The 13757-nt window shown below is 43.0% G+C and overlaps 1 protein-coding gene across 1 annotated transcript; it reads left to right on the top strand.

Moving 5' to 3' along the window:
* Positions 1-8540: 8540 nt before the first annotated feature.
* mcm6 (minichromosome maintenance complex component 6) lies at positions 8541-13685 on the top strand. The gene is made up of 18 exons (XM_004565399.3): positions 8541-8795; positions 8968-9114; positions 9260-9370; positions 9617-9704; positions 9797-9958; positions 10038-10203; positions 10295-10443; positions 10531-10681; positions 10789-10930; positions 11079-11220; positions 11340-11447; positions 11580-11735; positions 11873-12001; positions 12095-12259; positions 12446-12572; positions 12658-12852; positions 12964-13103; positions 13205-13685. The coding sequence occupies exons 1-18, from the start codon at positions 8698-8700 to the stop codon at positions 13313-13315; spliced, it is 2487 nt and encodes an 828-aa protein (XP_004565456.2). The 5' UTR covers positions 8541-8697; the 3' UTR covers positions 13316-13685.
* The last annotated feature ends 72 nt before the right edge of the window (positions 13686-13757 follow it).

Genomic DNA, 13757 nt, shown 5'->3' with positions numbered 1-13757 from the left:
CTTTGTGAAAGTGGCTTTTCTTTCTTTTTTTCTGTCTTCCTGTGTGAAACAGTGTGAGTTTCTGGTTTACACAATCTCTCAACCACAGCTAGTTCCACCCTCAGCTCCTATTCTCAGTGGGTAAGATACAAATCATGAAAACTCCTAAAAAAAGAAAATTGGAGCCAAGCTAGCTAATGAGATGAAAGGACGATGGCAATAGAACTTTATCACAAAACCCCACACGGAAAAGGGACAGGAAAGGTGTAATAGGAATAACAAGCCTCAATCAAATGTCTTTGGTCTTAATTAGCAGATGGTAACTTCTGTTGTGTCAGAGCTTAAAATCACGAGTGTTTTCTGGGAACCCTGTTTATAATAGGGTGTTTCTCGGTTGCAGAGTTTAAACAAAAAAGAAAAAAAAAAGAAAATCAGTAGGTGGGTTGCATGGTTATTATCTGATTAACCGGCAGCTTGCATCACCATATTTAATTCATTGTCATTTAGCTGTGCGCCATCTGAATCCACTGATGCGGAGAATGGACACAGCCAATTTCTTTTGAAAAATGAAACTGCGTTTTGTAAGATGCACCATCTGTCTGCCAGGTGTATCTGAGTCACATGTACGTGCGTGTGTGTGAGCGTGTGTGCGACTGATATAAATATTGGATGTGTGTGAATGTTTTTGCGTCAGCCTTTTGGGGGAGCAGGGTAAGATTTATGTTGATGATATAAACAGTTTGCAGTTCCTACATGAGAAAGAAGGGAGCACGAAAGGGTCAGGAGGTTCATTTTTCCAGTACCTTAATGCACACAAAAGTGCTTCCCACATTTCTACTTCCACTTGGAAGTGAGAGAAACAGAAGCTGGAAGTTTGTTGTGTCCTGTTTCCTGGAGTGAAGACGAAGAGAGGATGAGGAGGAGAGTTGTGAGAGAGACAGAAAGGAAAAATACAGTAAGTCGGCTCCGCGATCAAATTAACTGTGTGGCATTTTGAGCATCTCGAGGTGTAAATCATGATTACTGCGTCCTATTATTTGATCGCAGTGTATACCTCTGTTTGCAAACCTAAAGAAGACCTTTTTGGTACCTTTTTATATACGCCGCTTCCTCCTCGCCCCTAACACATTCAAACGCTCACACACACACACACACACACACCGACATGCGCTACACATACACACAATTCACTTCTATTCATAGTGTATTCAAAACAGGAAAGACTTCCTGTGGCTCATTTTAGGAAAAACAAGCAGCTTAAACAATCAAACAGTGGAGCAGCTCTCCACTCATCAACACAGAGCACTTATAAACTAAATCATTCACACTGAAGGATTTCAAAGACCTGAACCAGCTTCACACATAACCAGGTATAAAGGTGCTAAGTTATTTGTATGTGTGGAAGAAATAAATACCACATTGAGACATCATTATAGGATGGTTTCATTTTTTTGTCTTTTTATGTTTGTGTATTTTAGTGCTCCAGAACCTTGGGTTTGTTCCTTCTTATAAAAGTATGCAGCGTCACTGTAGTGCAGACTGTTAATCTTTTAACTGCAGATTTGTACAGATATTCATGGTCACCAGAAGATGAATCACTTTAATGGGCCCCTCAATCTTCACCTACAGCCTTTTAGTTCTAATATCCTCAACGATACTTTCTTTCCAGTCACAGACAGCAGGTCTATAAAAGATTCTTCTGTCTTTTACACCACTCTGTCTAGTATAAATACCAAATTCTATTATGCAAACATGCTAATTGCTTAATTCTTTAATTATGTTTCAGACCTCGCTGTTATATAATTATCATGTCTAGGTAAATTTTTAACTTACATTTAATCTTGTTTTATCTTAATTAAATATGGCTAACATCAGCTAAACATGCTAGCACTGTTATTGTGAGCACGATAATATGCTAATATTAGTATTTAAGTACGGACTAGCATTAAAGCAGTTACCCTCCAAAAAGTTGATTCTGTTCATCTGGACGCAGCGTTTTGTGGGAGAAACGTTTCGTCACTCATCCAAGTGACTTCTTTAGTCTCAGCTGACTGCAGGTCTCCCCAATCTTATAAACAGTACATTTGCATAATGACTGAAACCAGCCCACTGAGGAAACAATGGGCTGGGAGGTCAGTTCCTTAATCATAATTATGCAAATTCTCATGACCATTGATCAACAACCACTGACCAAAACCCACTGATCAAAGACCACTGATCAATGGCCATGAGTCCCATTCACAGAGAGTTGGGGAATGGCTGCAATCACAGCATTGTAAGATGGCGAAAGATGTACCCTTAGGCCCCCTCCTCGATTCAGAGATGGTCTTTTCCTTTTCACATAAATGGCCTCCTTGACTCCGCGCTCAAACCAGCGTTAAAGCGGTTAGCATAAGAAGAGAACTTCAACTGCTTGTTTACAATAGCTCACTAGCATGTCTGTTAGAAAACCAAAGCGAGCTCTAGCATGCTAGCTGTGTTTGTTTGACTTTTCAAATACATTTTGAAATATCAAAATGAAAAAGTTCAAATGTTACGTTACAGGCTTGACTTATTATGGTCATTAATAAAACTTTATTTACATTGTTTGGTTAATGTACAAAAGTCTTTCTAGAAAAAAGTCTTGCAGCTTTGCATCTATGTTGAAATGCCTTTGGATACTTGCAGTTATCCCACTGTGGTATCTAAATGAATTTGAATAGTCACCAGGACACAACTGGTTGGATACATTTTTTGGACACTTGATTGTATTGGGATTTACTTTTAGAACTGCCTCAATTCTACATGGCAAAGATCCAGCAACGGGCTGGGAAACATTCCCCAGAGATTTTGCTGCAGATTTGTTGGCTGCACATCCATGATATGAATCTCCCGTTCCATTACAATCCAGATGTGCCGTACTGAATTGAGATCTAGTCACAATGTAGGCCATATGAGTACAGTGAACTCACAGTAGTGTTCAAGAAATGTACAGATCTACAGCCCACTCTTTGTCCTGAACATGTCTCCTACTGCTTATCTTTATGTTTCACACAACCGATGTACTAAGGCTGGGAGTAAAAGTAGGTGTCCAGTCACAAAGCACATAAGAACAGCTGTAACTGTATGAATGTGAGATACCGTAATTTTTCGTCTAGTGCACAGAAGGACACGAGCGAAACAATGAAAATGTGTCAGCAGCTGAGTACAAATAAACCAGGAAACAAGTCTTTTCTAAACTATCTTTTCCCGCTCCTCTTTCATATCCTGGTTGTATTTTGCCCCCATTGTACTATTTCTCACCAGTTACCAAAAGATCTATACACACTGCATGTTTTTCATCTCCGTGCACCAGCAAGTTTTAGTGTACCACAAAGATGTGTACTACAGGCAGTGCTGCCTGTGTGTGGGTCTGATTATAAGAAATCATTAGTATTAATGATGTCATAAACCCAATGATGTAAAGTAATAATATTAGTATTAGTAGTTTTGTCATTTAATTTTCAAATACAAAGTCAAACATCATGTGAAAACTGTTTTACATCAAACATCAGAGCACTTTTGTTGTGGTGGATATGCCTGAGTACGTGTGAATTTGATCTGTGTGTGTGTGTGTGTGTGTGTGTGTGTGTGTGGGTGGGTGAGTGGGGGTGTGATCGTCTACAGATGGTCAGGTTCCCTCATATTCAAACACGACTGAGTTTCCTGCGGCTGAACAATCGTGGGAAAAACAGAGGTCAAGACAAAAGGAGAAATAAAGAGAGAAGGAGGCTGGGTTGCATCCAAATGGCTCACAATGACTTCCTGCTTTTTTCCTGGTGGATTAATACAATGTGACAGGTGAAACCAATAGCCCGCTGGCTGATGTTTGTATTGACTTCAGCAGGTGGAGACGTGAGAATAATGTGGGAACTGAAATAGAAATTAATAGAATAATAGAGCAGAAATGAATGTTTACCCTGACGGTGGACTGAGTTTGCCTCAGGATGGAGTTTGTGTCCCCTGGGTGATCCAGCCCTATATTGAAAGACACCTTAAGAAATACATAATAATGTTTTATAGTTTGTCTTATGGGTATTTTTATGTGTACTATGATGTAGATCTGTAGTTTCTGTTGTTTTACAGGCCCTCGAGGACAGGAGTTTGACATGTGTGGTTTAAGACAGGGGTGTCGAACTCCAGGCCTCGCGGGCTGATGTCCTGGGGGTTTTAGATGCGTCCTTTATCCAACACAGCTGATTTAAATGGCTAAATGACCTCCTCAACATGTCCTGAGGTTCTCCAGAGGCCTGGTAATGAACTAATCATTTGATTAAGGTGTGTTGACCCAGGGTGAGATCTAAAACCTGCAGGACACTAGCCCTCAAGGCCTGAAGTTCAATACTCCTGGTTTAAGGCATTTGAGGGAAGTTATTTTTTCATGTTACTGCGTGCCATCAAACATCAAACCAATACCACATGAAAGGCAGTCCTGTTCTTGTATTAATCAGCAGGGGATGTAGCATAAAAGGAGATGAAGGAGGCAAAACCATGTGCCGTAGTCAGGGGTTACAGTGGGCCAGTGGTTTTGCAGTACTTCAGCATCTAGCGAGCCCTAAAGACGAGCGAGCGTGAAGGGAGTGATGTTTCTATCAGCTTAACAAACACACAAACTGTTTGTGTGCAGTTTGTCTTACACTGTGTTGCTAGCTAAAGGTCCAGCTGCTGTATTTCACAGGGAGAGAAAACACAGAGAGCTAACTTCACTCAGAGATGGAGAAAGATAAGAAAGAGGACACGAGAGGAAGAAGAGGGGCTAAAGATAAGGACTGATCAGTGGTGTTTGATAAACCGGAAATTTAAAGCTTACATGTAAGTTCTCACATTTTTAAATCAGATATCTGGTCTGTACACATGACATTACGTTTTTTCATATTGTGAAACCTGCAGCTAAACAAACGGAGGTACACTCGCTGTGTTATTTAAAGGTTGCATGAAAATCCTATAAATCCTATCCAATAAACAGGTTAGTTTGTTGTGAGGGGTTTAAAGTAAAGAACAGTGTGTGACTGGTGCACAGTGGCTGTGGTTTCATGGTCAGAGTTAGGTTACATAAAGTGCAGCAGAGATGAATCTGAAGTTAAGCTGATGGTGCTGAGATTCATTCAGCGAATTTCACCTTCATACCAATTTTATACCTTCTAGAAAAAAAGACAGAATACACACTGTACTGTCAGTGTCGAGGATGGAAATCAGCCAAGACAACTCATAAAACATCTGCTGACATCTGGTTGAATTAAGTTGTGTACATCCACAAAGAGCAGCATATTATTTTATAGTTACAATAATAGAGCACAAGGTTCAGTTAGTGTTGCACAAAATAGGTGGTAGAGATGTTCTTCAAGGAGCTACTTTTTACTTTCTTACTGTGAGTACATTTCAGAGTCTGTACTTTTTCACTTTTACTTGAGTAAAGAATTCAAACCAGGACTTCAACTTTTACTGGAGTATTTTTGAATCTGCACTTCTACTTAAGTACAGAATGTCTGTGTTTTTGCCACATCTGCTTGTCACTTATTATCAGCTAACTGTTGCAGAACATAATCATGTCCACTCGGTTCCGAGAATTGCAGGCGATCTTGCTCTACTGTTCCCCCTGTGAATTGTTCTGTTAACAAATAACTTCCTCTGCCGGTCTCTCAGAGTCATTCCAAAACATGCCCAATATAAATGTGTGTTATGTAACCACAAATATATCTATCTATCTATCTATCTATCTATCTATCTATCTATCTATCTATCTATCTATCTATCTATCTATCTACATATATATATATATATATATATATATATATATATATATATATATATATATATATATATATATATATATATATATATATATATAAAAGCTACATTTCAGTGAGTTTTTCTTTCAGAAAACCCTCTGGTTGTCCCCACTGTCTAAAGAAATTAAAATGAGAAAACGTCACGGGTCAAGATGACTGTCTGTGGGGATTCCTCAGGTGTGCCTGTTTGGTGTTGGGTTCATTTGGTCGACTTTTTTCTACTTTTTTAATTCTGCTGTAACTGATGTGAATACAAGGTCACAATAGCTGTTCTTTCCAGTCTCGAGGAGCCACCGTGATAAAACAAAGAAGCAGGGACTGTAATGCTCTCTACAACATGGACATGATCCGTCGGTGGTTTCTCATTTTACTGTTGTAACTTTATTAACAGCACCTTTACTTACAAACTTGTTCTCCAACCTTCCACCAATGCCTGCTGTCCCATAGCTGCACTGTTTTAACAGAACTACAACAATAGAGTGGAACAAGTATACACAGACACATAGTGCAAAATTAACCATTCAGCTGAAGTTGTATCTTTCTAGTCCCCGCGCAAAACTATAAATAAGAAAAACAATTTTGGAAAAATTTTATTATTTTATTGTCTGTAGTGACTGTAGTACTACTTTCCTTTTAGAAATGATGCAATATAGACCTGCACCATATCATGGATAGCATCACCCCTGCAACACATAGATACCTAGTAGGCGCTGACACTGACTGAGCTGACATGTAAAATAAAAATATGCAGAAACGTGAGTGTTCACTGCCCCCCAGTGGTCACGTGGTACATTTACAAGTTGAATCCAATTACTTGTGTCCTTGTGCACAGTTTTGACGATATACTTGTAACTTTACTCCCTTCACCTCACAAACATGAGCAGTACTTTACAAAATAATATTTACTGCAAAACACACAAAATGCTTACAACATAAAGCACACTGGACACACATATTTCAAACATAAATGCACACAATGTGTGAGGCTGTGCGATGAGTTTTTCATCTAAACCTTTGAGGCACAAACACATTCGTTACTGCAAATAAGTTGATCTGGGAATTTTTTTTTTAAATTCAGTCTTTTATTCCCATCTAACAAATTCTCACTTCTAGCTGGTGACCTCTGAAGCAGCTTGTTTCTTTGGATGGAAACCACTAGTGGAAGAGACAAATGACATGTAGGCTTGTATAAAGCAGTTAAAACAGCTTCACCGCAGATGTGCAGCAGTAAAATGCTTTCGGTTTTTAAATCAAAGTACATTTACTCAAACCCAAATCCCCTTTTGGTGTTTAGCATCCATTGTAAAACTGCAAAATTAAAAATAAGGGAGCGGCTGGGAGTAGCTTCTACTCAAAGGAAAAGGCTTACAGTGAGTTGTACTAGGAAAGGAGGAAAAAAAAGTTTTGGCTTGGCAGAGAGATTGCGCTGGGAAGGATTTGCAACAGGTTACGGTGGTTAAAGATAGAGATGGAACTGTATTAGCGAGTGAAGAAAATGTCCTGATAAGGTGGAAGGAGTACTTTGAGGGGCTGATGAGGAAATGAGAGGAAAGTGCAGAGGATTAGTAAGGAAGGAGTGAAAGTAGCTATGAAGAAGGGTGAGTGGACATACCTGTGGAGGTATGGGGATGACTAGGAGAAAGGGCATTGGGTGCATTAACAAGATTGTTTAACACAATTCTGGAAAGCAAGATGCCTGAGGAATGGAGAAGAAGAATACTAGCACCAGTTTTCAAGAACAGTGGTGATATGCAGAGCTGTTGTAACTACAGAGGGAGAGTTGCTGAAACTATGTTAAGAGGAGAAATGTGATAGTGAGCAGGACTATGGTTTCATAGCACTACAGATGTGATGTTTTCTTGGAGAGTGTTCATGGAGAAGTGCAGAGAAGGTCAAAAGGAGTTGCACTGTGACTACATGGGTCTAGAGAAAGCATTTGATAGGGTGGTGAGATAGATACCGTGGTACAGCATGAGGTTGTGGCAGAGAAATATGTGAGGGTGGTGCAAGACATGTAAGACAGCAAGAGAGGGGTGAGAGTGACAGATGTGTTCAAGGTGGGGGTGAGATTACATCAGGGATTGGCTCTGATCCCCCTCTTGTTTTGATGAGGTCAGGCAGGAGTTTCCATGGAATATCAAGTTTGCAGGTTTGCAAGTTTGCACTGGGACAGTTTGTTGGGATTTTCACTGGGAGTGACCAGAATGGACACGATCAGGAATGAGTATATCAGAGAGGCAGGGCGGGTTGATCGGTTTGGAGACAAAGTAAGAGAGGCAAGACTGGGATATTTTGCACATGTGCAGAGGAGGGAGAGCAGATATACTGGGCAAAGGATGCTAAGTATGGAGGAGGCAAGCAGAAGGAAAACAGACGATTCATAGATGAAGCTGGATGATCCAATGAGGAAGAAAGAAGGAAGAAGAAGAAGATGATGATGATGATGATGATGATGATGACGACATACTTTTAAATTGCCCAAATATTTTGGCCGGAAATGGCTCAAGTGCTAAGTTCACTGTGACGCTGACAGTCAGCTCATTCTTCATTTATAGCCTATCTGTTTAACGCACGTGCTCGACAAAGACACGCGCACACTGAGATAACAGCTCGGTCTCTCCCCGGGGTCTACAGCTTAGAACAGGAAGCGTACCGCGGGAAAACGGGCAGCAGGGCTCCGCGTCAATTTACGTTTCCGCTTCTAATTGGCTACGAGCTCAGAGATATTTCCATAACGTCGCACATTGGTCGAAAGCGGCGCGCCAAACATCACGTGGTCTCGCTTTTCGCGCGAAACCGGGCTCTGTTGTCCGGAGCTGAGCGTGCTGTGTGTCAGAGAGGAGCAGCTCGTGTCTGTTTTGCAAACTTGTTTTTGTATCTTTTTGTTGTCGCAGTTTGACGGACTTGCAGCATGGATGTCGCCACAGCCACCGCGGAGACTGCCGGGGCGATGGTGAAGGACGAGCTGGCCGAGAAGTGCCAGAAGTTATTCCAGGCTTTCTTAGAGGAGTAAGTGAGGCGGCAGCGACCGTGTCGTATTGTTGTCGGCCGAAACGTGCTTGGCTTGACATCGCTCTTGTAATCAGCAATTATAAGGATCGAGTGCTACTTTGATCGGCTGCTATTGGTGTCTTTTCACTGCTTTTCTTAACTCTCGCCCGATTCCTGCGTCACCCTGCAGATTTCAGAGCGGGGATGGGGAGGTGAAGTATGTCCGGGAGGCCGAGGAGCTGATCAGGCCTGAGAGGAACACCCTACTGGTGAGCTTCACCGACTTGGAGGGTTTCAACCAGGAACTGGCTACCACCATCCAGGAGGAGTACTACAGGTGAGCAAGCCCACCAAGTCATAGGTGCTTCCATCATATCTCATCTAAATACTGAGGTGGGAGAGTGCGCTGCTGCATTTCAAACCATCAGTTCAGTGCTGTGGAAATAAGCTGTGGGGTAACCTGAAGGATTGTCTGTTTCCAGAGTGTATCCCTACCTCTGCAGAGCAGTGCGCAACTTTGCTCGGGATCACGGGAACGTCCCCCTCAACAAAGAGTTCTACGTCGCTATCGAGGAGCTGCCCACCAGACACAAGTAAGACACTGTTAACCAAACCACCATGTACATCTCCATTTATCTGGTCTGAGCTGCCATTTATGCAGCTAGATTGCTTTAGTGCAAAGATGGTTGTAGAAATGTCTGCTTGGCTTGAATCAATTGGAACAAAATGGTGTTTAAGTTGTGGTGCATAAAGCAGGAATGATGCATCTCTCACTGGTAAATGTTAATGGGAATGAAATGCCAAATCTGATCCTTTTCCTGTGTTAAATAAATAAATAGGATCCGTGAGTTGTCCTCCATGCGTATTGGCAGCCTGGTGAGAATCAGCGGTCAGGTGGTGAGAACGCACCCAGTCCATCCTGAGCTGGTGAGATGTTTATATCAGTGAAGAAGACACAAAGTTCAGTTGCGTTACGCTTGTCTTTTGTCATTAAACCCATCCTGCTTCCTTTGGTGCAGGTGAGCGGTACCTTCCTGTGCATGGACTGCCAGGCAGTGATCAAAGATGTCTCTCAGCAATTCAAATACTCTCCTCCGACCATCTGCAGGAACCCCGTGTGCAACAACCGCTCCCGCTTCCACCTCGACACGCACAAATCCAAGTTCATCGACTTTCAGAAGGTAACTGTGATAAAGGATGTCTGTCTGCATGGATGAATGAGTCTGATTTTGACCCTGTGTACCCTGTTTGTGTATCCAGGTGCGTATCCAGGAGACGCAGGCGGAGCTGCCTCGCGGTTCGATCCCACGCTCTCTTGAGATCATCCTGAGGGCAGAGGCTGTGGAGACGGCTCAGGCTGGAGACCGCTGTGACTTCACTGGGACCCTGATTGTCGTGCCGGATGTCTCACAGCTCAGCACACCTGGTACTTTTTAAAATTTTAACCATTTATGGTCAAAACTATGTCTTGTGGTGTTTTGTTTTGGTTCTCATGACTGTATGGATGTTACTTCCAGGTGTGCGAGCAGAGACCAGTACCCGTATAGCAGGAGGTCCTCAGGGCTTTGAGTCTGATGGTCTGAGAGGACTGAAAGCTCTGGGAGTCAGAGAGCTGTCATACAGGCTGGCCTTCCTGGCCTGCAACGTGGCGCCAACCAACCCACGGGTAAGAAGCGCTCGCCCATGTGTCTAAAAATGCAAACGGCTACAAATCTTGCTGTGTGATTACAAATGTGTGCCGTCTTTATCACAGTTTGGCGGTAAAGAGCTGCGGGAGGAGGAGCAGACGGCTGAAAGCATTAAGAGCCAGATGACAGAGAAAGAGTGGGAGAAGGTTTTTGAGATGAGCCAGGACAAGAACCTGTACCACAACCTGTGCACCAGCCTCTTCCCCACCATCCACGGTCAGTGATCGAACCCCCCGTCTAGCCTTTTTCTCCAATGGAGGACGCTCTCGTAGTTCTTTATCAAAGCTGTGACTTGTGAGTTAAACGTTAACGTGATGGTGCAGGTAACGATGAGGTGAAGCGCGGCATCCTGCTGATGCTCTTTGGAGGCGTTCCCAAGACGACCATGGAAAGGACCTCGCTCAGAGGAGACATCAACGTGTGCATTGTGGGAGATCCGAGCACTGCCAAGAGCCAGTTCCTCAAGTACGTTCCACAGTTTCCACCTTCATTGATTAGCTTTGCATAAAGCTTTTCTTTGTTCCATCTTCTGGCACAAACACTTTTCAGTGCTCTCTTTGCTGTAGACATTTGTTGTACAGCAGTGTTGATTTGAGTGTGTGTGCCTGTGTAGGCACGTGGAGGAGTTCAGTCCCAGAGCGGTGTACACCAGCGGCAAGGCCAGCACTGCTGCAGGTCTGACGGCGGCCGTGGTCCGAGACGAGGAGTCACATGAGTTTGTCATCGAGGCTGGAGCTCTGATGCTCGCCGACAACGTGAGTGTCATGAGTTCTGAAGAACAGTGAACAGTGTATTGTTATATTTAAAAAAAAAAACAAAAAAGTTTCTTTATGTAATTAGTGCAAGTAAAACTTGTTAACTGGTTTGATTTCAGGGTGTTTGCTGTATTGATGAGTTTGATAAGATGGACCTCAAAGACCAGGTGGCCATCCATGAAGCCATGGAGCAGCAGACCATCAGCATCACCAAAGCCGGAGTCAAGGTGACGCTTTCAAAGCTTTGCGCTTTAAACACTCGCGTTTATGCAGCACAAGCGGAAGTTACACTGCTATCATATTCGATCGTTCGTCTCTGCAGTAGAATAACCAGACTGTTCCTCCGCTTCTCTCCTCAGGCTACCCTGAACGCTCGCACATCCATCCTGGCTGCTGCTAACCCTGTCAGCGGACGCTACGACCGCAGCAAGAGTCTGAAGCAGAACGTCAACCTGACCGCTCCCATTATGAGCCGCTTTGATCTCTTCTTCATCCTGGTGGACGAGTGCAATGAGGTACATGCAAATGAGCGTAGTCTGAGCATCCTGTGCTTACTGGTTGTTTCTATTCATGTCTTTTATTTTGTCCATTTTTTTTTTAAAATATGATAATTTAGTTGAATACTGCAGCTAACGATTTGCACCTGTCATAGGTGACGGACTACGCTATCGCCAGACGCATCGTGGATCTGCACTCCCGTGTGGAGGAGTCTGTGGACAGACTGTACTCCCTGGATGAGATCCGCAGATACCTGCTCTTCGCCAGGCAGTTCAAACCCAAGGTGGGTGTGCTGGTGTCCCCACACGCCGACACCAGCGACCCAGTTTTTACTGTTTAACACATTTCCTTTATATTAACTTCTGGACCTCCGTAGATCTCCAGCGAATCAGAAGAGTTCATCGTCGAGCAGTACAAGCGTCTCCGCCAGCGTGACGGCTCAGGGGGCGTGTCCAAATCTGCCTGGAGGATAACTGTGCGACAGCTGGAGAGCATGATCCGCCTCTCAGAGGCCATGGCACGTATGCACTGTTGTGATGAGGTACGTGCGAAGACACACAAGCTTCATTCATGCAACACTCGATACTGACTGTGGTTGATAAAATTTAATACTGCAAAACCACCCTGAGTATCACTTTAACCAAAATGAGGGGAACAAAAAGACATCCTTTCAAAATAAAAGGCCAAACTGTGAATTAACTCTTGCCCTTTCATCCCATGCTTCTAGGTTCAGCCCAAACACGTGAAGGAAGCGTTCCGTCTTCTGAACAAATCTATCATCAGAGTGGAGACGCCAGACATCAACCTGGAACAGGAGGATGAAATGCAGGAAGAGGAGGAGCAGCAGGAAGAAGGTACTATCAATATAGAGAAGATGTGAAATGACACCATCCATCACCGCTGTTTATTTAACGTAAACTCTTCTCTGCATCTTTGCAGGTAACGTCCCGAATGGAGTAAATGGAAACGTGGATGGTGTCATTGGCCTTACTAATGGAATTAATGGACACGCTGGCGGTGTCAATGGCCACGGCGAGCCTGGGAGCCAGTCCAAACCATCTCTTCGTCTGTCTTTCGCCGAGTACAAACGCATCTCCAACCTGCTCGTCCTGCATCTGCGCAGAGCAGAGGATGGTAAGAGATGTTCCTCCCTCCAGTCTGTTTTCCATCTCATTTCCTTGTCTGTTCTGTCACTGTTCGTTTTTCTTTTTCTTCTCACATTTTTCTTGCTAATCTGTGTTGCAGCTGAGGAAGAGGAGGATCTGAAGAAAAGTGCAGTGGTCAACTGGTATCTGAAGGAGATCGAGTCAGAGATCGACTCTGAGGAGGAGCTCATCAATAGGAAGGGGCTGATAGAGAAGGTCATCCACAGGCTGGTGCACTATGTAAGTCTACATCTTAAAATGTGAAAAGATAATGAGTCAGCGATTCTCTAAGTGCAGACATGTTCATTTATACGATCTCCCACACAAATCTCTTCCTCAAGGATCACATCCTCATCCAGCTGTCTCAGGCTGGGCTGAAGGGCTCAGAGTCTGCAAGCACAGAAGAGGAATCTGTTCTGGTTGTAAACCCCAACTACAACCTGGAAGACTAAACTCCTCTGTCCTCAAATTGATCCCTGCTTCTTTGTGGCAAACAAGAGTTATTGTTCATAGTGTGTTTAATGCTCATAATGGTGGCATTGGAGATGTTTCGCTGCTGTACAAAGATACGAGGATTTATCTAAATATTCTTTAGATTTAAAAAGATAAAAACAAAAAAACAAAAACAGATGTAAATATACTGGCCTCTTCTCCAGCTGTTTATTCACTTCTCTTTGACTTAGTTTATTGTTGACTTTGAATAACTGTATATTATAAGCATACAGCATGGTTTACGTCCATGGTTTAAAGTGTTTTTGTATTATAATTATGATTTTGTGAATGAAATGTTGGAACAATAAATAAAATGTTGAAAAACACAAATTTTCTTCATGTGTCTTTTGTTGCCTGCGGCATTAAAATAATACAAAATCTAAATGAGTACCACTAGGTGGC

The sequence above is a fragment of the Maylandia zebra genome, linkage group LG18 (genome assembly GCF_041146795.1).
Source record: "Maylandia zebra isolate NMK-2024a linkage group LG18, Mzebra_GT3a, whole genome shotgun sequence".
Lineage (NCBI taxonomy): Eukaryota > Metazoa > Chordata > Actinopteri > Cichliformes > Cichlidae > Maylandia > Maylandia zebra.
The sequence above is the reverse complement of the archived record's forward strand: the minus strand, read 5'-3'. Positions and strand labels throughout refer to the sequence as shown.

Excerpts from the sequence above, each read along its gene's own strand:
- mcm6 (XM_004565399.3), top strand. The coding sequence starts at position 8,698 with ATGGATGTCGCCACAGCCACCGCGGAGACTGCCGGGGCGATGGTGAAG. Across the intron at positions 9,705-9,796 it reads ACCCAGTCCATCCTGAGCTG|GTGAGCGGTACCTTCCTGTG; the intron begins GTGAGATGTTTA and ends CCTTTGGTGCAG. Across the intron at positions 11,221-11,339 it reads CTCTGATGCTCGCCGACAAC|GGTGTTTGCTGTATTGATGA; the intron begins GTGAGTGTCATG and ends GTTTGATTTCAG.